Below are 25115 nucleotides of genomic sequence, written 5' to 3' on the forward strand. Positions count from 1 at the left end.
ATAGCAGATCGGAAAGGTTCTCTCTCTCTTTAAAGCAGTCTTGAAGGGGGACCTCTGTGGAGACGTTCATTTTCTCCTCCTCCTCCTGGCCTGTGCAGGAGGAGGAGGAGGAAAGGAACTGGGAGGGGAGGCGATGGAGGGGGCGGGTGCTGGGAGTAGGGCACAGTCACGAGAAGGTCTATCTGTAAGTGCTTTACGATAAGGTGCAGAAGCCGACGGCCACGTCGCTAGAACTGCCCTATGTACATATTCACAAGAATAAAAAATTCCAGCGAGTTCACATTTTCTCCTCCGTTCTGAGGCATCCACTCCACCGTGCTGGCCCGGACCGCGGGGGCGCAGCACCTCGCTGCCCGCGTGGCTGTTGGTCCTATGACGTCCTTGAACTTGAGGGAGCAGCCCTGGGAGACCCGGCAGGCGCGAGAGGGACGTGTCTGCCGACGGGCTGCAGTCCTGAGTTAAGAGAAGCTCCAGTCCTGGAGTTGGACACAGCAATCAATGTTCTATCGACAAGGCTTTTTCCCTTAGATTTGTCTAGAATAGGTGTCAGAGAGAAAAATAAAATACAAACAAACAGCAACACAAAGCCAGGAAATCCCAACAACCACCAGGGGAGGTCAAAGGCTTAACAGCTCTTGACGCGGGCCTGGGCGATGTCGGACGTTTTCTTGATGACGCTGGCCCGGGTCTCCCGGTCCGGCCGGCTGCTGCTGGGGGCCGGGGTCACAGAGGACGTGAGGGGATGGTCCGGGAAGGGGGGCCAGGAGCTGCTGAAAGGCATCGGATAGTTCTCTTCTTTGATGGTGACCTGGAGATCAGGCTTGCTGGACGTCACGAAGGTCGCCATGCTGGGCAACAGGTAGGCGCTGCGGGTCCCCATGTTGCTGAGGTACCGCTTGCCTTCGATGTTCCTCTTCCGCCAGGGTGGCCGCCCCTGCCAAAGAAAATACTTAAAATAGATTTTTTTCTTTGCCTTCTATGGGATGGCTTATTTATTTATTTTTTTTAAAGAGCACCACTGTTCCCATATGTAGGTGTTTAACTGAATTTTTTTTTTATCCTCACCCGAGGACATTTTTGCATTTATCTTCAGATAGAGCGAGAGGGAGAGAGGGAGGAAGAGAGAGAGAAACATCGATGTGAGAGACACAGCGACTGGCTGCCACCCACACGACCCCAACTGGGGCCGGGGACAAACTGCAACCGAGGTACGTGCCCTTAGCGGGAACCAAACCCGGGTCTCTCTGGACCGCGGGCCGACGCTCTAACCGCTGAGCCAAATTGACCAGGACTAACTAAATTTCTTAAGAGTTGTGGAAGGGCCCTGGATGGTGTTGCTCAGTGGTTAGAGTATTAGCCTGTGCACGGAAGGGTCTCGGGTTTGATTCGAAGGGTCTCGGGTTTGATTCCCGATCAAGGGCACGTACCTGAGTTGCAGGTTCAATCCCTGGCCCCGTTTCGGGTGTGCAGAGGGCAATCAATGGATGTGTCTCTCTCACATTGATGTTTCTCTCTCTCTCTCTCCCTCCCTCCCTCCCTCCTCCCTTCTACTCTCCCTAAAACTCAATGGAAAAAATATATCCTCTGGGGAGGATTAACAACAACAACAAAAAAGTTGTGGAAGAAACAGAAGCTTAGCAACTCTACCTCCCTCAACTGAAACCCGTACCCAGATATTCATACCCCAGCAATGGTTCCCCTTCCCTCTTTGTCAGTTCCCATTTGCTCCCTCCCAGGAGTGCAGCCAAGACTGTCCTGTGAAGGCAGGAAACAAGGCAGCAACGTGGTTTCTGGTTCCCCTCCACCCCCGATGCCCAGCCTGGTCATCAGGTAGGCTTGGGGCCTTGATGGCTGGTTTGTCATGGAGACTTGGTTTCTCATTGGTGCCCACTCCGATCTTTGAGTCCACTTGCATTTTCAGAGGAAGGGAAGTGAGACACTCAGTACCAAACAGTGGCTGCCCCTTGACTGCATGCAGATGGGTACTGCTCAGAGCTCAGGGTGCCAAGCAAATAGCTAACCTTGGGGGAGCGCCATTCAGAGAAGGCGCTGGAGCTCTGACCTTGAAGAAACAGCGTCAGAATGTCTGTTAGCTGCTACATCTAGCGTTGTCTGTTTAGAATTCCCGTGCTGGGAAGTGTTCAGTACACTGGGAACCCCCTAATTCAAACAGCCGTTATTCAGTCAGACTCTGGGTCTAACGCAGACACAAAGCAGGCTCTGGCGGGAACGCTCCCCATCAGCGTTACAGCCGTTTCCTGCCATTGTGTGGGCCCTGCCAGAGGAGGGAAGCACGCGGGAAGCCCTGTGACTCACAGGCAAGACTGAGCGCACACTGGCCTCCGGGCAGGAACACAGGGGGACGGGACTCCAGGTGCCCGTGGACACACTGTTGCTTGGCACTTTCTGATGCTTGCTTCTGGCCATTGCTTTTGGTGGCAAGGACATTCTATTTCTGCTTGTGAATTTGGCTGTTTACATGGTAAGAACCTCAGCATTTCCTGGCCTGGACTTCAGTCTCCTCCTGCCGTCCTGGCCTCTCCTTCCAACGGTAACGTCAGTTCCCAACGCTTCATTTTATAATTCAAAGCCCAGAAGTCTGGTAAATTGTATGTATGCTTGACCACACACACACAGATCTGAGAGTGAAACTACACTCAGAAGGAAGGAAGTGTAGCCAGCTTACCTCGGCGCTCTCTTCATCACTGGGCACACTGTCCGTAGTTTCGCTTTCTGTTCACGGAGAGAAAAACACAGGGCCGTCATTCCTGCCACACACACAGTTTTGAGGCTTGGGCAGTATTGAAACATGTCTCAGTACTTCTTTTGTCCAGCAGAGAAAGGGGTCACTAACCTCACCATCTCCGTCCCCTGCATCTCCCGCGTAAGGGCAAACGTGTGTACTCGGGGATGCCAGCGAGCTGGCCCTTGGAGACAGGTGTGAGGGCCCAGGGTGGCTCACCCCCCGCGGGCCAGGCGACCTTCACCCGCCACCAGAACGGGGGAGCGCTGCCCCGCGCTCTGCTGCCCTGCCTCCTGCAGGCCTGGTCCACCCTCACGGCTGCTGTTTCCACAGTGCCCCCACGGGTCTTGCTCCGCGGGTCCCTGTCAATTCCTCCGTCTTCCCACATCACCCCAGTCGGCTCATCTCCTCTACCGCACACCCTGGTACTGATCTCAGAGGACTCCAGGGTGGCCGCCGCCGTCCTTATGCTGGGGTCTACTTTCTTGTGGCATTCCCTTTTGGGGAGTGTGGCGGGGAGACCTGTGACTCGCTTTAAACCAAGAGAACACAGCGAAGGTGGTGGGGTGTGTGTGGTCACATGACGGAAGGCTGAACCCTGCGCGCTGAGACCATCCTCCCCATTGCAGCTTCGGGACGTGAGCAGCCATGTGGGAGGTTCAGATGACAAAGAATTAAAGGGCTGCTTCCAGCCAATATCCAGCAAGAGACCGAGGCCCTCCGTGTGACCTCCTGCAAGGAGCTGTGCTCACTGGACCCCACCCCATCTGAGCTTGGCTGGAGATCCCCCTTCGATCCTCAGATGGGATGGAGCCCTGGACTGCAGGTCTGTGCATGGGGTACCCGAGCTCAGCCAGGCCTGCACCCCTCATCCCCAGAAACGGCGGGACAATAAATGTGTCCTGTGTTAAGCCACTGAGTTTGTGGTTGGACTGTCATGCAGCCATCGATAGCACATTCTGCTCCCGCCCTGATTCAGCTGCCAGCCAGGACCCAGGGAGCACGTGACTCCCTGAGCTGCAGGTCCCTCATCTGCAAAATGGGCGCGTAACTCTTCAGGAGCTGGTTATGGGACGAGTGAGTGCGGAGCAGGACAGGGCGGGGCCGGGGCAGGCACAGGGCGCATGCTCCGTCAGGGCGATCCCGCCTTTGAGCTGAGCTCCCGCCGCAGTCGGCACTGGGTTGGCGCACACACTGGATGAACAGAGTCCAAGTCTACAGCCAGTGACCGCAAATCACCTGGACGTATGACACAGGGCTTTCTAAGCGACAAAGTTTTCATTTTACTTTCTAAGTAAACATTTTTAAGTAAAAGAATTGACTGTGGGCAGTGGTTCCGTGTTCAGAGCTGCGAGAGATCAAAGTACAAAGGGTAGAACTTTTGAAATACACAGACCCTTAGAGACCCCCGAGGCTGGGCCATCCATTTCCCAGACAGGCCTGAGAGCAACCGTGGGAGCGAACATGCCCGGAGAGCCGAGCGCCGGGCTGGCTGGCGTGTGCAGGCCTCGTCCAGCCCTCCCGAGACGTCCACACCGGGAGCCGAACTGTCACCCTCCCTCATGCCTTCACCCTCCACCAGAACCCACCGGCGAACCGGCCTCCTGTCTCACAGCCTGTTGGTGGCGCAGCTGGGTGACGGAGCGCAGACCCCCCTTCGCCACCCGGAGCTCTGCACAGACTCGGAACTGCAGGCTGCAGAGCACTCGGACAGGACAAGCGGAGCCCTGGGTTCGCGCCCTGAGCAAAGAAGGCCAGCGGAGATCACACTGGGCCCACCTGAAGCCCTTCTGCAGTTTCCAGCCACCGTTCTCCTGTGACTTCTCCGGGCACGAGGAACTGCCAGCAGGGACCCTGAGCAGCTAGAGAATGGTCTCTCCTCTCCTCGGACCTGGCAGACACCCCAAAGCTGTCCACCCTGGTAATGGCCCGAGCCATCACTCCCGCTGCTCTGGCCTCTGGAGAAATGTCAAGACCCCCTTCCTATTTTTATGCTTAGCTAGGCCCCTCCACGCCTACCTACCCCCATAGGAGCCTTTCCCCTTCGAATAAAAACAAACAGATGTCAACAGGCACACTTGGGGCTGGAAATATGCAAAAATGAGCGGTCAACACCGAGGTCCTGGGACTCCACCACAGCCCAAGTCACAGATGTGGGAGGGGCTGGCAGACCCTGGGCAAGACTCCTCGGCAAGACCTTGCACAGACCATGAACGTGAGCACAATGTCACCTGCCTTTAGGTACCCAGTTTTCACCGTCAGGGACACAGGTGGAGACAAGAAAAGACACACGTTCTGAACTCATGTTTCGGCTGACACAAAACGTTAGCTGAGCTGTCGTTTCTAAGTCAAGATCAATGCTCCCGGAGTAGTGATGAAGACTCCGTGTCAGCAAACCGAGACTTCTGATGTGAGTGTCTAAAACAACAGTCCTTCAGCCTAGGAACAGGGGCTGCCTGGAGCTCCAGCCTAAGGGCCAGGGCCCTGCCCCCCCGTCGCAGTGGGTCTCACAGCTGCGCAGGAAGCCCCAGCTCGGAGTGCTTTGCTGGGGGCTCTCCTGCTCGCTCCCCTGGTTTTAATTCACCATCCTGCCATTTCCAAGATCCATCTTATCCCACAAATAAGTTCACCGCAGCGGGTGCTGCCAGTTACTGCCGAAGCAGCAACATGAGTTATTTCGTCTTCCCTTTTGATTATTTTGGATTTTTTTTTTTTTACACTTTGAATAAAATAGAGTTTAAAAAGAATTAGGGGTTGCTTCCCCAGCAGGGTCTGACTACGTTCCGAGAGAAATAGCGGGTACAGGAGTACTTCACGGCACCTTTCGGGTCTCCGGGTCCTGAGAGCCACTGGGGCGAGGGGGAGAAGAGCTCAGGATGAGATGATCTCGTAGTCCGCTTCCCGGGCTGCAGCTCTAGGAAGAGGGCACCTCAGGTCCGCAGAGCACTTCAGCCAAGTTCTCACTGTCAGACCGTCTCAGGATCGTTATTGGGAGGAAGAAGGACAACGTGTTTCAGAGGAAACCCTTTCCGCACTCTGACATCCTGGTACATTTTCTGGAAGGGTCTCATCCAACACGTTTTATTAAGGTTGACGAGGGTTGCTTTCCTCCATCATTTGCTCAATTACGTTCTCTAGAAGCTCCATTAAAAAGTTTGAATCAGACTGATCTCCACCTCCGAGGGCCTCTCTCTACCCCATCCAACAGGGTGCAGTGGTTCCCAATGGGCCCAACACCCTCACCGCCGGCTGTGGGTCAGCAGGCGGTCTCCGCTCTCCAGTCACAACCAGCCCGTCCTTCCCATTGCGTTCCCACCAGCTAGTGTCCGCCCCCTCAGCCAGCCCGCTCCAAACCCTCTGCGGCTCCCCACTCGACCATCTCACAACGCCCTGCTGTCACGTATCAGGCAAGAGGCAGGTCATGGGAGACCTTTCAAGACAAAACGACTCTCCTCGAATTTCCCAAGGCTGGGCTTCAGGACGTCCATCCCCGGGATGAACGTTTCACGAATCCAACCAGAACTTTCTGCTGCCTGAAAACATCCAGTGCAAGGACTTCCGCTCAAAGAGACGGGCTCTCCTCTCGCTCACCATTACGTGTGAACCAGAGAGAAGACAGCCTTGCAAAACCGCTCGGGGTTTTGTGATCCTGCTGGCATTATGTTTCAGTGATCGGTACAGGGGGAAAAACAGCTAACAACAAACAGCCTCCAAATACCCGTTTCCTAAACAAATGGATGAAACTGGTTAGAGGAAGTGGAAATTCAGCTGAATAATCAAAACAAATAAACAGAAACACACCCTGCCGTGGAAAGCAGGCAAACAGCCAACCCTACTGGAGATCACAGAGGTGGAGAGATGACTACAAGCGAAAACACGGCCTTTCCGAGCAGCAAGCTCTCAAATCCCCAGCTACGGGAGACCTCAGCGGGCAGCTCCAGAAAGGGAGCAGTGATGAAACATTTTAGCTCCAACTGGTAAGTCTCCCTACAAAGGGTTCCGGAGAATTCGGACAATGTACATGTGGGCGAGAACTAGAGGCAGGGCTCCAACAAACCCCTGGTCCTGCCAGCCTGGCTCTGAAATCCTTCTTTTCAAACCTATGCAAATGTCCTGAAAAGGGTAATGACATTTTCACTTCTCCCTGCGTGGTCAGCGGTCCTCCGGATTCTCTGCTAAGGCAAAACCCGCTGCTGGAGGGACAGCAGGAAGAGGTGTCTCCAGGACCCCTGGGAGGACCTCAGCCACGTCTTCCTCCACGCGTGAACAGAAAAGTCTAGTCCAGAGCTCCAGCACCTTGGGAAAAACCACGCGGGGAGTAATAATGCAGCACGAACTAGCAGCCACGCACTTTCAGCCGCAGCTATGTAAATGTGAGCAGAGTAGCTTCGTGTTTCAAGCTTCAGTTATCTCGACTGTAAAATGAGGCAGGAACATTCTGCTCTGCCTCCTCGTCCAGTGGGCCTCTGGGATCAGGCGGTGTGGGCGTGTCCTGAGGGTGGAGCCCTGCACGGCTGTCCCTGGCAGCATTTGGGTGGAAGGGCCAAGCGCAGGCCTTTGGCATATGCTACATCCGGGTTCTGACTGTGCTACCCCGATACTCATCCCTGGACACACAGCGTTACCCACAGCGGCCCTGGATTCCTGACTTCACAGAGGGAACCATGATGATGGGATTATTCTCATGATAATTAAGTTCATGGACAACGGACACCAAGCATCAGCACAGTCCCCAGGGCACAACAAACATGCGAGAAATGAGTTATTATTACTGGGGACTGGCACACCCCGGTGGGGGACTCACATGTAGGAGTTCAAAACATGCTCGATGATTCAATAACGACGACAAGCTTATCCTGCCTGACAGATGCGAGGCTTCCGGCGGCGACGGCCGTTCTCGCATTGCGTGAGGGTCCCGCACAAAGGAAGGTGAGGACCTTGAGGACACTGTGCTGCTTTCTGTGAAATGAGCCAGTTACAAAGGACAAATCCTGGATGGTTGCACTCGGATGAGGCACCTAGAGTAGCCAGATTCAGAGAGCAGAATGGTGGCTGCCAGATGCTGGGGGCGAGCAGAGAGGAGGGAGCCAGCATTTCATGAGGACAGAGTTTCAGTTCTGCAAGATGAACAGTCGTGGAGGTGGGCGGTGGTGATGGTCACACAACAATTAAGTGAATGCACTTAATGCCGCTGAAACAGCAAAACTGGCAAATTTTATGTTATGTGTATTTTACCACAATTTTCCAAAAGTGAGCTAAAAAGAAAGTTGGGGTTCAGGTTATTTAGTAACTGATGACTGACAAACAACTTGGTACTCTGTCACTAGGGTGGCACCCTAATGGAAGGACACTATAAAAAGGATACTGGGGCCCTGGCTGGTTTGGCTCAGCAGTTAGAGCATCGGCCCATGGACCAAAGAGTCACGGGTTAGATTCTGGTCAAGGGCATGTACCTCGGTTGTGGTTTGGTCCCTGGCCCTGGTCAGGATTGTGCGGGAGGCAGCCAGTCGGTGTGTCTCTTTTACATCAATGTCTCTCTCCTTCTCTCTCTCTCTCTCCCTCTCTCCCTCCCACTCTGTCTGAAAATAAATGGAAAAATATCCTCGGGTGAGGATTAAAACAAAAAAAGTTCACCTGAACCATTTCTCAGAGCTGAGTGCAGTTAACTCGTGATAAGGCCTTTGCTTTGTATTCTTAATGTTTGCAAGCAATTACCCTGACTCAGAATGTATACTTCCTAGTTATAAGAGGGTCCCCCCAGTTAAATGAAGATCACTGGGAAGAGAGTCTAAGAGGACGTCACGGTGGTGGGAAAAGGAGCCATCGCTTTGCCCTGGAAGGATGGAAGAACCAGCTGAGCCGGGTTCTAATCCTGTGACCGTCTGGGCCAGTCCCTGCAATGATGTGGCCATTCGCTGGGGAATCAGTTGCCTGGCCCAATCAGAAGCTGTTCTAAGTGGGAAAAGAAGGGGGAGGTATGTGGGAGTCACAAGTAAACCTGGTGGAATGGACTGGGGCTTGGGGTCTGAAGGGTAAGTTCAAGTCCTGACCCACTCACTCACTGGCCGTGCGACCTGGAACAAGTCCCTTCACTTACAGAAATGAAGGACCTGGAAACAAACGATCCCTACGGCCCAGGCAGCTTGGTCAAACTCAGATTCCACTGCAAGCAGCCTTGCGGATTTGTGAGACTGCGTGCAAATAAAATAGACTCAGATGAACTTACTTGTCCAAAGAAATCTTATTATTCCTTAGTCGTGCATGGAAATGTGGTGGGCGAGCAAATACAGACACGCCGTGACCACATCTCTTGGGAGCACAAGAGCCAGACACGCAGGCCCAGAACCATTCCCAGGCGTGAGGGCCCTTTGCCGTGCGGTGACAGGCAGCTCTGAACGGTGGGGCTGCTCTCCCCCGTCCTCGCTCAGGTCGTTCCCCTCCTACCCCCTTACCTGCGTAGGAAGACACGGGGGAAATCTGCAGAGGGTACAGCTCACTCATGCTGACCGGCTGTTCATCGCTCTCGGTGGTCACCTCCACCACTTGGCAAATATCTGGGGGGTTGGTGACGATCTCTTGATCCTCAATGTTGCTGTCCAGGTGTGACTGTCCTACGACTTCAAAGAAGAGAAAGCCATCATGCACCAGTGCCCCCCGATGGCACACTTCCAGCACACACCCTCAGGACAGAGACCTTCCCAGAAAGAGCCGAACAGCCAGGAGTTAGATTCTCAGTCACCACATGTCACCTGCCATGAGGCTGAAGAACGCGCCCTAGCTTTGGCTTGATGTCAGCAGAGAAGCAGCCTGCCAATAACCTGGCTCCCTGGGACCACCTCCAGCAGGGCCGAGAGAGTCCGCACATGTGGCAATGCCCCAAACCCCACCCAGGCCCAGCCAAGGCTGTAGAACCAGAGGCTGCACCCAGACCCAGACCCAGGACCAGGCAGACAGTGCTCTGAACCTGACCCCTTTCTGTTCTCCGCTCTCGCTCCGAACGAAGCTGTTGTGCTATGTTCTGGGTCCTGAGATTCAGAGAGACATTACCAACCCTTAGTAAGAAGGAAGGACCACCCAAGCCCACCCCACTGTGCCATTGCTAGCCACGGGGTGCTGTGTTCACGCTCCCAGACCTCTCCCTGCAGCCAACACGACCACGGGATGAAACACCGGGATGATAAAACAGAAAGAACGGTTTCCCAGTTCTCACATACGTCAGTAGCATCGACTCCCCGGCACGGACACGATGATTTCCAACCACCTGGCTCGGAACTCTGCCTCATTTTTTTTTTAATTAAACTTTTTAGTTTGAGCCTATTATAGATTCACAAACAGTTGGAATAAATAATAGAACGAGATCCTGTGAACCCTTTACCCGAGTTTTCTCTGATGGCACCTCGCAGAACCATAGTACAATGTTAGGAGGTCGACAACAAAAACTATGCATCTTGTGCCAATTTTCTTCCTTTCACTTGTATTTTTTGTGTGTGTTTATGCATGTGTACTTCGTTCCATGCAATTTTATCACATATACAGCTTCACACACCCGCTACCACAGTCGTCATCACAAGCTTCTCCTACGTTATTCTTCTGTAACATTATCCACCTGCCTTCAGCCTCCTCCCCGGGGCTCTAATCCTTAACTTCTACTAATCTGTTTCCTATTTCTCTAATTTTCGTCATTTCGAGAATGTGTCAGAAAAAGACTCACATAATAACTTTTTGAGGTTGGCTTTTTCACATGGGCACAGTTCCCTGGAGATTAATTCATTCAATGTGTGTGTGCCAACAGCTGGTCCCTTTTCATTGCTGAGTAATATTCCATGGTTTGGATTGTCCCACAGTCTATTCCCCCTCTGAAGGACTTCTGGGTCATGTCCATTCTTTGTTACAAATAAGGCTGCTAGAACATCTGTGCATAGGTTTTGTATAAACATAAGTTTCCACTTCTCTGGGATAAATGCCCAAGAGTGCAATTGCTGGATCACATGGCAACTACATGTCTAGTTTTACAAGAAACTGCCAAACTTCTGTCCAGAGTGGCTGCGGCATTCTACACTCCCACCAGCAGTGGACAGACTGCCTGACTTCCACACAGTCTCGCCAGCTTTTGGTGTGGTCACTATTTTTCACGTGGGCCGTTGTGACCAAACTGTGGAGTAAGTTTCTCGTCAGGACTTTCATTCCAATGCTCCTAATGCCCTGCCCTACTTTGAATCAGAGCTGGCCTTATACTTCAGTAGGCAATTAACTGAATGGAATATACCAGAAAACTGGCACCAGTAAACAAATGGGAATAACATTGTTTCCCCGCGGGCCTCAGCCCTTTGCCATCAGAATCAATGTTTTGCTCAAGCTAGATGTGTAAGTTATTTTAACATTCTCCACCCTGGAAATGACAGGGGAAGCATCACTACTCTGTTATGAACAAAGAAACTCAGGCACAGGAAGCAGAATGACTGGTCCAAGGTCACACCGTTTGTGCAGTGCTCTTTGTCCCTGACATTTTCTCGGCCATCTGCAAAATGTCCAGGTCAGGCAGGAAGGTGGCCACGTTCCAGTCTCCTTGAGAAATGAGCCTTCACGGGCCAGTTCCTGTTTTCACTGCTCCAAGTATTTTAATTGCTCAAGTATTTTTGTTTATAAATGGGTTCCTGTTTTGATTGCTTTGTGTGTGTGTGTGTGGGGGGGGGTGATTAAATGAGTCGTGTGAGGTAGAGAGGACATTACCTGATTTCTACTGAGGGAGGGTTTTACAGGGAGTGAGCATTCACAGCTCTAAAAAGGCAGGACAGGCAGGCCGAGGCGGGGGGAGGAGACCTGGGCTGTGATGAGAGAGGGCACAGAGCCACAGCACAGAGTGCAAGGGACACTGGATGCTGCTTGGGTTTTCCTGGAGGGGATGCCACTGAAGAGAAGGCAGGCCGGCTAAATCTGGCAGGCCGACTCCCAAACTCTCATCTTACTCTTTGGACTATCTATTTGAGCATGAGAACATCAATTATGCAGTTCACTAGACACAGACTGAGCGCCGACACTGACCTCTCTCAAGTTTCTTCTGCCTCTTTCCCAAGTAAAATAAAATAGAGCGAAAATGAGATTTCCCAAGTCCTGAGAAGCAGTTAGTGGGTGGAGACGGAACCCTAATGGGGTGTGAGTGTGTGAGCGTGAGTGTGTGTGCGCGTGTGTGTGTGCATGTGTGCGTGTGTATGTGAGTGTGTGTGTGTGTGTGTGTGAAGAGGGTGGTATAAGCAATACCCAGTCTCAGGCAATTAAGATCTTACATAAACTGGATTTATATCAAAGCCACTTTAACTTCTAACACTGCAAAGTCCATTTCTCTGTTTCACTGTCCTTTCAAATACAGCACGCTTACTGGGAGTATTAGAAATGGCCGCAGTTCAAGTATCATTCTAATTACATCTGTTTGTTCTAACCAAGAATTCTCTTCCTCACTATTTTGTTTTGTTGTTGCAGTTAATTCTCACGGGAGCATATTTTCCATTGATTTTTAGAGAGTGGGAGGGAGGAAGAGAGAGGGAGAGAGAAGGACACATGGATTGGTTGCCTTCTGCAGGACCCCGATCGAGGATGGGGATCAGACCTGTAGTCCTCCAATCTGCAGGCTGATGCTCTAACCTTTGAGTCAAACCAGCCAGGGCTATTTTCTTGGGGGTTTTTTTTCTGTTTTGTTTTTTTAATCCTCACCTAAGGATACTGATGTATTGGGGGCAGGAGCGGGGGGGAGAAACATCGATCAGTTGCCTTCTGTAAGCACCCCAACCTGGGATCGAACCTGCAACCTTTTGATGTACGGAATGACGTTCCAACCAACTCAGCCACCTGGCCAGGGCTCTCCTTCATTGTTTTTCCCACAATGCCCAACTCTGTGATTCAACTAACAAAGATTTACTGAGCACCTACTTTGTACAAGACATTGTTGTCAAGTCCTGCGGGTGCAGAGAAAGATCAATGTGGTCCAGGATCGGGTGTGTAAGAAGTCCAGTAGGGCCATAGGCCAGCACGTAAAAATAAGGGAGTACGTTTAGCATAGCAGTGGGAAGGGAAAAAAGGGGGAAGCGGGGACAGCCCTCGTGATGAGAGTTGAGGAAGTGGAATTTTTTTCCAGTTCGAGGAATCAAAGGCTTCAATGAGGCTGTGACACGGAGGGGGGCGAGCCACAGGCAGTAGTCACAATGCCTCTGTTTTTTTGGAGTCTTTTCCTGACCACCCCAGAACAGACTGACCTCTCTTTCCTGAGTGCCTCTCACTCACTGTCCCCACTGTTCAGCCAAAACTGCAACGTGACACGACCTTGTGACATTTCTTGACTTTCTGCCTCGCACTGCAAGTTAATTCCATATATCTTCCTTATTGAAGTTTCTCTGTGTGTGTCATCTCCCAGTCAGTTCGGCCCCGCCAGAAGCCGAATGAGAACCTGTCGCACCAAGTCCCAGCAGGTGCTGCAGCCCCGCACCAGCGGGCGGCCAGTGAGTCTGCTGCACAAACCAGCAGGTGACTGGACAGCCGGGCTCGCCGACCGCAGCCGGTCCCGCCGGAGCCCGCGGCCCGCAGGCACCGATTTAACAACACACGATTTCTGGAAAACTTCAGGACATTTAGCAAGTGGGCATTTTGAGACCTAAATTAAGAAGCCATAGTTCCGGAAGCTGAGGTAAAGGGGAGATGCTCTGGGATGGTGGAAATGTCCTAACTGCAGTGGTGGCAACAGAACCGGGTGCGCCGTCAAACTCGCAGTACTGTCCACCCAGAGGGGCTCCTGCGACGGCGTTTCCTCTCACACGTACGACTTGAGACACAAGTAGATAAGCACCTCTACTCAACTTTTAAAATCCAATTTACTGGGGTGCCACTGGTTAAAAACATTATGTGAATGGTGAGTGTACAGCTGGATGATACTACATCATCTCTGTTGTGTGCTCGCCACCTAGAGCCTAGTCCCCTTCCATCACCACGTAGTTGACTAGTTGACCCCCTTTACCCTCTTTTGAATGCTGGTGACTGGGATTCAGAAGTAAGTCACTCGCTCGCTCCGTCCCCACTCGCCCGCTCCGTCCCCACTCGCCCGCTCCGTCCCCACTCGCTCGCTCTGTCCCCACTCGCTCACTCAGTCCCCACTCGCTCACTTTGTTACAGCCCAGATCCCCAGTTAATACACTTACATTATCTCTAGAGCCAACCGTCCCGAGTGTGTTGCTTGATGCCTTGGGCAGGGACGGCCGCATCCCTCCACCTACCCACTGCTGTGGGCTCTTCAGACACTTTCCCCCTCACAGCTGCAAGTCTGAGAGAGCAACGGGGACCCCGGCCTCCGAGATGCCCTCTGAACGTGCTGTAGGCACCACCCCAGTCTCTCTCTCTGCCTGTCTCGCTCTCCATGTGGACTCCTCCCCGGACCACCCATCTCCCCCCAAGTGGCAACACACAGTGACTGATGGCAGCCACAGCCACAGAGGGCGGACCTTTTCGCGATCTTCTTCAGCAAACAAGGTCAGAAGTGGCGCCCCTGACTGGTGAGAAGTAACAACAACACCTAACACTTCCTGGGCACTTACCTTTGCCCCCACCACCCACAGGACCCCGCACCCCACGAGGAAGGAGCAACCATCATCCCCGGTTAGACATCAGAGAGAGTTGAATAACTAATTCAAGATCAGACAGGCAGTTACGTGGCAGACCCAGGATTCGAAGTCGGCGTTCCCTGACCCCCAAAGCCCAGCACAAGGACTTCCCGGCTGGTCTCCCGGACGGAAGGAGTCAATTAGTAAGTTCTCACTGAGTGGCTCTTGGCTGTCTAAGCCCCTCTCAGGGTGAAAACGTTCTATTCTCACCTTAATGAGATTCTGGCCTCCTAAGCAAGAATGAAATTGCTTTTCAACAGTTGGGTACCGGGTGCCGACCTCAGAGCAGAAGCCCCCTCGGCTTCCCCAGCTTATTGAGGCCAGCGCGTGAGGCACCGAGCCACCCCCGGAACGCAGTCTTATCTGGACCTCGCTGCTGAGAATTGCAACAATATTATTCGTGGCCGGTTCCTGATGAACCGGTTTGATTCCTTAAAAGGTCACTCTGACTTTATTAACAATTGTTGACTTAATGGAGGGCTCCAGCGCAGAAAGCGGCGGCCCCCACACTTCAGAGCAAGCTCTTATTAAAAGCAGAGACTATTAGAAGCAAAAAGGTCTTTGAAGGTGGGTGGGTCCCTACTGCTGTGCAGCTGAAAAAAGCTGAAACCCAGAGAGGTTGGAAAAATCATCAGCGTGACCCAGTAGCTGCAGGTCACGAACACAGCTCATTAGGGGGCCCACAGAATCAGGCCGTCTGCACCGAACTGCGGAGAGTCTCTCGTGACCCGATCTGGAAGTCTGAGATTTGAAACTTAATAGCAGCTCTGAGGACACAGTGCAGAGGGAGGCTGCCTTTCCGACTCGAACGTATTTTAATAAATCTGGATGATATCACAGTCAGGATCATCATGTTAGTCTACCACCTTACAACCGTTAGCACTCATTCGACCCTCCTCAACCGCCCTGGGAGGCGGGCAGGCGCAGTGCCCGCTGCTTTACAGATGAGGAAGCTGAGTCCGGCGAGGTAAGGGAGTTTGCCCAAGATCACGCAGTAAATAAAAGACTGCAGCACTAGGTCTAGAAGCCAAGTGTTTTGACTTCTAATCTATAGTACTTAAAAAATAAAATAAAATAAAACATGGCCATGGTTTGGTCTAGGGACCCAAGAGCAATGGAGCGAGAGACAGTGTCTGTGGGTCTGGCCCTTGCAGGACAGACTGCCCCCAACAGCAACAGGCGACGCGGGTGAGGCGAGGGGTGACTGGCACAGTGCATATCCTTCCCACCCCCGAGAAAACACATCACCTACAAGGGAGCAGATGAGGTGTCCCAGCGACGCTCGGGAATCCGGGTGAGAGTCCGCGAGCTGGCAGCTCAAACCTACCAGTGGGCCTGTGCATCCGTGTGCACAGAGCCTCTGCGGGCGCCCACGATAACAAACTCACACCCTCCTCTCCTCTCTGCTCGGGCACGTGGAAGTCAACTTGTTCAGCATAATTCAGACTCCAAACCAAGTATAAAAGAGGTGGGCAGGAACCAGGACCCTGGGCCATGAGGGAGACGCCGGGTCTTTGTCCCGGGTCAGTGGTGATGCTGTGAGACTGGCATTTCTACAAAATCGCTCCGTGTGGAGAATGAATGGGGAGGAGACAGAATGAAGGCAGAGCCCAGGCGAGAGCGGAGGTCACTGGGAGGAGGTGACTGGGAGTAGTATCAGAAATAGAAAGGGGATGGATTTGAAAACTAGGATTCGGGAAAACAGGAGAATTTCACAGTTAATTATGCATGAGTGAGGGTGGTTGGGGAGAGGGAAGGAGAAAATATGATGTAGCCTCATGAAGAGATGGCAGGTTTCTTGGGTAAATAAGAACGTCTTGAGGCTGAAAAGATGATAGCCAAACTCCGCCAGGGCTCTGGCTGCCTGAGAGCTCGTGCCATGTGTCACCTCTGCGACCAGGCTAAGGGCCAGTCCACTGCATGGAAATACGGCCCTGAGTCTGGGTATATTGTGATATACATCTCACATAAAGTTTCAGATTGTCCTGAGTTTTCTAGGGGTCCTGGTAAATGTGGATGCCTTGTCTCTGGCCCCTGCTCTTGGGGTGAACAGCTCAGCTCATCCAGGAAAAGGTGGGGCACAGCCCACCGAGAACCAGCATGGGAGACCTTCACTCCCTCCCTCCTAAGAGGTGGTGCCTTCCACGTAAAGATCCACCCAAGGCCACTATTTACCTTATAGGTGGAATTTTTTGTATCTTAAGCACCAGGAAAAATGGCAAAACAACACCTGATTATCTAAGCTTGCCTTAAATAGCTACTCCAGTCCGGCCGGTCTGGCTCAGTGGTTGAGCATCAACCCATGCACCAAGAGGTCGCCAGTTCGATTCCCAGCCAGGACACATGCCCAGGTTGTGGGCCCGATCCCCAGTCGGGGGCATGCAGGAGGCGGCCAATCGATGTTCTCTCTCATCGATGTTTCTCTCTCTCTCTCCCTTTCCCTTCCTCTCTCTCTAAAATCAATAAAGGAAAAAAGAATTTTTTTAAAGAAAGAGTTAAAAAAAAAAAGCTACTCCAACATTACATTAAAATTAGTCAAATTTGGAAGCAATTACCAAAATGATAATAATAATAATGGTAATGATAATGAAGTGCATCCTATAAGGTGCGTTTTGGGCAGCCAAAATGAAAACAAAATCCAAATTACACTATTTCCTAATTTCTGTATGTCTAGTCACTTAGGATTGCTTGAGTCACGTCAGAGGACAATGAATAGCCTCCCTTGTTCTGTAGCAATCTTTGCTTTATTGAAGGGTGGGGTGACCTTTTCCAAGAAGCACAATGGGGCTACAAAGCACCGCTAGGCAAGGCAGGCAGAACGTCCGCACACCTGCACACTCTTTCCACCAGCCCAGAGCCCGGTTCAGTACAGCTCGGCACCAGCACTGCTAACCTGGGCACGGTGCCAGCGGGGTACAGCCAGAACAATTCAGCATGTTGCTGGCTTCTTCCGCTTCCTAAAAACAGAAGTTACCACACACACAAAATAATACAATGGTAAAGAAAAGTAATGCATGTTTTCTCCCTGCCCTTAAAGGGCAAGCAGGCACAGGTCTTCGGGGAGCTAACCTGTGCATTTAACCATGGAGGAGAGAGGGACTGTAAAAGACGTCTTGGACATGGACACGTCACACGGCTTTTTGGTGTGCACATCTACCAAATGTGAAAGAACCTTCGGCTGTTATGGGCTAGAAGGCAAGGCCAGGAGACAGCCTGCTGACAACCTCGAGTATATGCAAGTGCGTGCATGTGTGTGTGTGTATGCATGTGCGTGTGCGTGCACACACGGTTTTCTGCTATGACTTGCGGCCAGGATTAAAGTAAACCTCGCAATCAAGCAAGAGTTCACTTGTCAGGCCAACAGCACACTTCAGGTTTTGCACTTACTGGATTTGATTACACAATAGCCATCCTGTCCGGAATAAAATGTGCCGTGTGGCTGGTCTCCACTGGACTAAGTTAATGATTTGCAATCCATTGCCCTCGCTCGAAGCCTGCAGACACTGTGGAGAAATATTCACTTTCATTCCCAACTCGAACCTGATAAATACATGCTCACAAAGCAGGATGAAGGCACCTTGACACTCATCTTGGAGCCTACATGCAAACCTGAAATGAGCTCTGGGCTCAGAAACAAATGAACTGAAAGCAAGAAACAGTGTTATTTGAGGTAAAGCCTTTCTAAGGAGACTCAGACTCCACAGTGGCCTTGGAACCAGGATCCGTTTCGCATCTCTGTCCACAGACCACAAGAGCAGGGGTGGCTAATTAATGACCACAGGGGAGCGTGCAGACCAACGCTCCATGAAGGGTTGACGGTCTGAGGCATGGCTACAGTGAGCAGTGGCCGCAAATCACCTGTCCTTCACAACTTGTGTGGACCGCTTCACGTGTGATTATATACCTTCGGAACAGCCGCCAACTACACAGAAAGAGATATTCAAACGCATTTTACAGCCACCCGTTATTAGTTTACTATTAAGTAAAAGAAAAGAAACACTGAACCCAATAGGTGATTCCTAACCAAACCTACATTTGTCTTGGCCCCGGAAGTAATGACATTGGTACCAAGTGCATGTGGCACCCATGACACTGGGGGCAAAGAGCAATGACCCCAACTGAGAACTTACATACTGAGCCTCAACCAAAATAAATAAATAAACAAAAGGCCCACCGATGCCCTGACGAGAGGGTAGTGGAGCAGTGTGGGGCCTCGGAAAAAAGGGCCCAGGAGGGAAGACAGCGGGGCTTCTGGTCAGGCAGGACGCCTGCCTCCAAAAAGGAAGTGACAAGAACTTTCGATCTCGAGGACCTCTCTCAGCTTAGGACAACTGTGGGACACACCGGCTCCGTGCGGACGGCTCCGTGCAGACGTGCCCCGTGGAACGTGAGCGGGACTGCTCCCGCCCTCCTCCCTGCATTCTGCCAAAGCCCTGCGTGCTCAGGGGACTCCGGGAGAGATGCGGGGTTCCACCTCCAGACCTCCCAAACCCAGGGGACCAAGGGTGCCTCCCATCCGTACCCCACCGAGGAGCAGAAATGAAGGCACCCGGGCGGGAGGTTCACTCCTGTCGCCTGCTGATCTCTGGTGCGTGCAGCATCGCACTGTTCCCCACACGGAGCAAAGTCTGAGGGACCAAAGCACCGGAGGGCGAAGCCCCGCTACTGGATGCTGGGGCTGGAGCTGGGCCCCGTTGTCGCACAGTCCCCCACCAACCGCTCCGGCAGCATCTCGGCGGGACTTTGTTGAGATATAATTCACACTGTCACCCCTGCCTAAAAGCCTCCAAATGGTGCTTATATCATATTTGTGTCAAACATTTGTGCACTTCACTGTTATACTTGAATTTTAAAACTTTTTTTTGGAAACACATCCTTCAGCATTTTGGAAGTAAACCCCAACCTCCTTCCCAGGGCCTGCAAAGGCCCCCCAGACCTGCCCTGCCAAGGGGGCACAGCTGCTCACTATGCTGAGTCTCGCGCACTTTCCTCTGGTCCTCCGAGCCTGTGCCACACTGCCCCTCCTCACCCACTGGCTTCGGGGGAGACATTCCGTGGAGAAGCCTCCAGCCTACATCCAGTCCCTGGTTCTCCCTCGTCTCCATTCCGTCCCTTCGCAGACTTAGTCATCTGTGGCTTTGTTTACTGTCTCCCTCCGTGAAACCAGGAACTGGGCTGCCCTGTTCCCCAACCGACTTCCTGCTCAGAGTACTGAGTCTGGCACATTTAGGGTGCTCAGACTCCTTCTGGAACCAAAGGGTGCCCTCCAGCAGCATGTCTCCGTGCCTCAGTTTCTTCATCTGTAAGGTGGGCACCACCCCTGTGGCAGATGTGCCATGAGCGGGTGCTGGGGACAGCCTCCCCTCTCCTTGTTCCCAAGTTAAATAAGTAACTTTGTCCACGTGAGCAATTGTGGAAAGACTGCGGACTGCTAATCATTAGCCACTAAGGAAATAGGACCAGTTCCTCTCCTCGGACTCCCCTGCGCGGCCCCTCCACCTGCTTTCTTGAGGCCGAACCAGTGGAGCCCCTTTACCTGCTCCTGAAATCGGGGCTGGAACTTGCACGTTGAGACCGTTCCAAGACCCCCTCTCCCACTGACTATGTTATTCCAAGTCATGTTTTACCAAGTTTAGACCCCAGAGGGCTGCTCGTGTGTATAAAAGTGAGATGGCAAAAACAGTTTACCTATGATGTTCACCGTACTATCCACTTCATTTTTTATAGCTGAAGTCAGGACCGCGTACTCAGGAGAAAGATCACTTATTCCATTACTAAGCCCCAAAGATGACTCAACTGGTTCTTGCTAGGAAGAAGAAAAGAAAAAAGAATTGAGAACACTTCCTTTCCCCTCCCTCTTCTCCCCTCTGCCGACTTTTTGCAATGCCAGGGTGGTGGCCCTGTTCTCCCCGTGAGCCTGGGGCGGAGGAACGCCCGGCCCGCCTGCAGAGCTGCCCCGCAGACGGGACTGCAGGGCTCAGCTGAGCTGCGCGGGGTCCCACCGGCCTAGATCCCAGTCTTCCCTCTCGGGGGGAGGGGGTGCCACCTCTCTTACAACGATTTCTAAGGAAAAGCTCCCTCCATTTCTGAGGAAAATGCCTCCACCAGTGGCCCAAGGACAGGGACCCAGAGGACACTGCGGATGAATTCTTCTCAGATAAGGTTTTCCCTGGACTCTGGCCCCGCGCATCCTGTCCGGGGTGGGTGGCTGGTAACCCGGCCAGACTCGCAGCCAAGGCCTCCCCCCCAGATGGAGTCCCATGGAGTGACCCCACGCCCCCAGAGAAACGCCCTTGCAGTGCCTGAGTGTCCGAGGGGCTGCAGATTCGTGCTAAGGAGACAATGAGACCATCTCCCCTTCCTCAGGACAGCTCCTCAGTTCTGCTTTCTCCTGCACACTGCACCCTCCAGCCCGAGGGTGCCCACCAACCCAGGAGGGCCAGCCCGAGGGTGCCCACCAACCCAGGAGGGCCAGCCCGAGGGTGCCCACCAACCCAGGAGGGCCAGCCCGAGGGTGCCCACCAACCCAGGAGGGCCAGCCCGAGGGACACCGACTTCCAGCACTGTGATGAGGGAGCAACTCCTCGGACGGAGTGAGGCTGCACTTGTGTCTGGGACAGCGAAGGAGTCAGACAGAAAAAGAAAGCCACACAGGACAAGGCCTTTGGGAAACCAACATGGAGAGGCGGGCGAGGGGCGGAAAGAACACAGGACGGACGGGAGCAGAAGATCCAGTGAGGCCGTATGGCTGTGCTTTGAAAAGTTCAGTGTTGTACACCTCTAAGGCATGGGGCCATTTTTATCCATTTATCTGTGCGCTACTTGGAATCCATAATGAATCCCCCCAATGAAGTGGCTTAGGGGTCACATAGGGAAGGGGAGGGAATGCCCCCTCCTTCATGATCCTAGCTGGCAAACTCCTACCACAATAACTACAACGTCAAAGACATTACTTCACTGTAAAGCTCAGTTCTGAAAGAATCATCACACACTGCATGGTTGCCCGAGAGCACCAAAGCGGGGGAACCACAAGGGTCCAGGACAGCCTCCTGGACAGAACTGTCACCCCCTCTCCTGCAGCCTCCTGCATCGTCCCCTCTCTTACAAGTGTAAATAAGAAGTGTGTCCTTTCTAGGAAAAACTCACTTGCCGGTGACTCATGTCACCCTCTTTTCTCTTCCTTTAAACCAAACTTCTGAACAAGCCCCTGCTTTCCCCAGCCTCGTCTCTGTGCCCTGGCTGGAGCCTGCGGTCTCGGTCTCGCCGCCACTCCACTTGCGGGACTGAGCTTCGGGACCCCTGGGGCCTGGGTCGGAAAGACAGGCCTGGTTCCGCAGGCGCGCGGACCTGGGTGGGAAAGACAGGCCCGGTTCCGCAGGCGCGCGGACCTGGGTGGGAAAGACAGGCCCGGTTCCGCAGGCGCGCGGACCTGGGTGGGACAGACGGGCCCGGTTCCGCAGGCGCGCGGACCTGGGTGGGAAAGACAGGCCCGGTTCCGCAGGCGCGCGGACCTGGGTGGGAAAGACAGGCCCGGTTCCGCAGGCGCGCGGACCTGGGTGGGAAAGGCAGGCCCGGTTCCGCAGGCGCGCGGGCCTGGGTCGGAAAGACAGGCCCGGTTCCGCAGGCGCGCGGGCCTGGGTCGGAAAGACAGGCCCGGTTCCGCAGGCGCGCGGACCTGGGTCGGAAAGACAGGCCCGGTTCCGCAGGCGCGCGGACCTGGGTCGGAAAGACAGGCCCGGTTCCGCAGGCGCGCGGACCTGGGTCGGAAAGACAGGCCCGGTTCCGCAGGCGCGCGGACCTGGGTCGGAAAGACAGGCCCGGTTCCGCAGGCGCACAGACCTGGGTCGAAGCCCGGCTCCTCCACTCTCACCTCTTTGTGTCTCTCTTGGGGCATGGAGGACAGCTGAAAACTGAGGACCACAACAGGACCCGTGTCATAAGGACGACGTGGAGACAAGGAGATAACCATGCACCTGGCACTTATTAAAAATGCTCATTATTATCTACAGCCGCCAGTAAAACTCTGCCTGCCCCAGTCCAGTAACTTTTCCTGGGTCCGCTCCCTGGAAGCCGCACTCGGACACTCAGCAGGAAGGCTGCAGGCCGTCCTGATGAGACGAACTCCTGGCGCTGCTGCAATTCTCCACCTTTCTGGTGGCACCTTCCTTCCTGCGCTCATCAGCCCTGAGAGGTGGTCATCTAGCTTATCTTGGAACAGTTTCCGATGGACCCTCTGCATGTCCCCCTCCCCAATTGTGCTTCAATTACTTCCACTCCCTCCGTTCTCAAAAGCGACTACAGAACATCTGAAGGAATTATGGAAAGAACCACTAATTTTCATGAGTTTCTTCTGTTGTCTTTAAGCTATTTTTACTCATTCAGCTTCTAGGTTTCTTATCAAAGTGATGAGGCAGTCAGACTTGCGTATATTTAAAAAGCTACATTATTCCGATTTCTCAATTGAGGACCTCTCCGTGTTTCACATGATCTACAGTTTAATTAGAGGCAAGTGATACTTTGTCACTTTACGCTTGAGAAAACTATGACTCAGAGACTAAATTAATTTTCCAAGATTGCACTACTTTTAGCCTGCAGAGACACCGGAACTGAACTCAGTCTATGATCTGCAACACGGTCTGGTTCCAGGCGCTTTTCCTCTTAATCAACCCTGCATCCCATACTAATTCCAGTGGGGACTGAGACAGAACTATCTTCAGCCTCGTTGACCCCCGTGACCCCTACCTTGTATCCTGTATGGCTTCTATAGAGGAGCAGAACACTGTTTTCTTCCTCCCGTCCTGTGAAGGGATCCCTCTACTATCAGCCCTGACAGGTGGTCACCTAGCCTCTCTTGGGACAGTGTCAGGGAGCTCAAGTCACTGTTAGAGTCGACAGCTCCATTACTAAGCTCTGCTACACCTTCACTTGCTTTCTGTGACTTCTCCCCAGGGCTCTGCATTCAGAACCAACACAGACCACACCTCCCCCGCCCATACCCAGCGCCTTCAGAGGTCCTCCTGGATTCTATTTCCCACCATAACACCAACTCTTTGATCTGAAAGCACTTGGTAGTTTCAACATTCATCTTTCATCTGCTGACACCCCTTTGAGGCAGGAAGAATTAATTTCTGATCCTCCCGCCCTACCTGCCTTTGTTTCCCATTGCTATTTCACACAAACTCCTGCTCTAATTATGCCAGTTTCCTGGCTCATCCATTGAAGACCAAACAGCAACTCTAAGCTCCAGGCCTTCCTGTACGATGCTCCTGGGTGCTGGAGAATGGCCTCCACTTTATTCGATCCATCCCCCAGGGCCTGGCTCAGATCCCACAGCCTCTGAGCAGCTGGGAGGCCCTGAGTGTGGGGAAAGACCACGAGTTCTGGGGTTGGACTAAGGTGGATTAAAACTCCAGCTCTATGAAGCAGTTCAACTTCAGGAAAATTACTCAACCTCTCTGTGCCTCCATTTCCTCGTGTGTGGAAAGGAGACAACCTGCCCAACACAAGGCACACTAACTGAGATGATGACAGAGCCTAGCACTGGGTGGAGGCCCCAAAACGTCAGCTACCACGCTTCTGCTTTACCCACTTCTGTCCTTATTGATCTTGACCTTGCAACATTTTAGAAACACCTATTTGCATTGATAATGTACAGTCTAGCATTACTCACTGTTGTGTTCCTGATTTTTACTTCCTTAGACAGCCAGTGACCTCCGTGCAGGTGACTTAGGTCAAGTGAAAACGGCTCACCAAGCACACAGGATATGCTCAACATGAGAATGTCGGGGTTAGGGGGCAGCATGACCAGGGGCCTCGGGTCTGCCAGTCTCAGGGAAGCTATTTGCTGAGAGAACACATGGCCTGGAGATGAACTGCCTGCGTGACCAAGAAGAATTCCGACCGCGGGCCCACATGCTCTGCACAGGAGCATCCTTTGCTAGCCAAAGCCGCAATCCAACTTGAATTGAGCGAAGCCTGGGAAGAGCTTGCTTCAGATGCAAACGTCCTTACCTAGTTACGCCACGCAAGCCACGTGTCTCAGTGGAAGGAGCCTATCTAGTCTGTCCAGTGGCGTATCTGCACTGGACACACTAACTCAGAGCTTAGGTGTTTTCACATGCAACAGAAAAGCAATGTCTCACTAGCTCAGTAAGGATACAGTCCCTGATGATACAGTTGCAGACGACCAGGAGAGTGTACTTTGGAAATACCCTTCAAGGACTAAGAGAACACCGTGGCATTCGCGGTCACGGGCCACAGAACTGGGGAGGCCTCAACCTCTGCTCTACTGTTGGACAGGTGCACGCAGATTTAAACTCAGAAGGCGAGTCACCTGCCTCTTGCTGAAGGAACAACGTCCCTTTGAGGGGCGAGTTTCCAGTCTTAACCATATCTTCATCGCAGGAAGATTGCACAAGGCACACTTTGCTGGGATGAACTTGACCCGCACGGCTGCGCCTGAGAGAGAACTCTCACTTGCTTCCCCGGCTGATATGGCCAAGCCCCACCCAGGGCCAGGCCTTCCACGGCGCGCTTGTCTGAGTGGCCACGTGGAAGACACTGCCATTGCCGATGTGACTGCAGGTGTCCTTTACTTATGAGAACGCCACGTGTCATCAATTCCGAGACACACACTTGCACATCTCAACAGGGATGTGCTTTACAACCAGTTATGTGTCCTGGTTTCAGGGCAAGCCATTTTTCCTGCTGAGGGATACATAAAAGAATGA

At 52.8% G+C, this 25115-nt stretch overlaps 1 protein-coding gene across 4 annotated transcripts in view; it reads right to left on the reverse strand.

The window, feature by feature from the left end:
* Positions 1 to 610: 610 nt before the first annotated feature.
* IRF2 (interferon regulatory factor 2) overlaps positions 611 to 25115 on the reverse strand; it is a 75839-nt gene continuing 51334 nt past the window's right edge. For 2 of the 4 annotated variants that reach the window (XM_036250443.1, XM_036250444.1), the window contains exons 6-9: positions 20074 to 20191; positions 9196 to 9360; positions 2687 to 2733; positions 611 to 934 (exon numbers count right to left, since the gene is read on the reverse strand). In XM_036250443.1, the coding sequence (XP_036106336.1) occupies positions 626 to 934; positions 2687 to 2733; positions 9196 to 9360; positions 20074 to 20191 (639 nt within the window). In that variant the 3' untranslated portion in view covers positions 611 to 625. Of the gene's footprint in view, positions 935 to 2686; positions 2769 to 7496; positions 7703 to 9195; positions 9361 to 20073; positions 20192 to 25115 lie in introns of those variants that run through there. The other 2 variants (XM_036250446.1, XM_036250445.1) reach the window with 2 other exon arrangements.

Source organism: Molossus molossus, unplaced genomic scaffold (genome assembly GCF_014108415.1).
Source record: "Molossus molossus isolate mMolMol1 unplaced genomic scaffold, mMolMol1.p scaffold_m16_p_9, whole genome shotgun sequence".
Classification (NCBI taxonomy): Eukaryota; Metazoa; Chordata; class Mammalia; order Chiroptera; family Molossidae; genus Molossus; species Molossus molossus.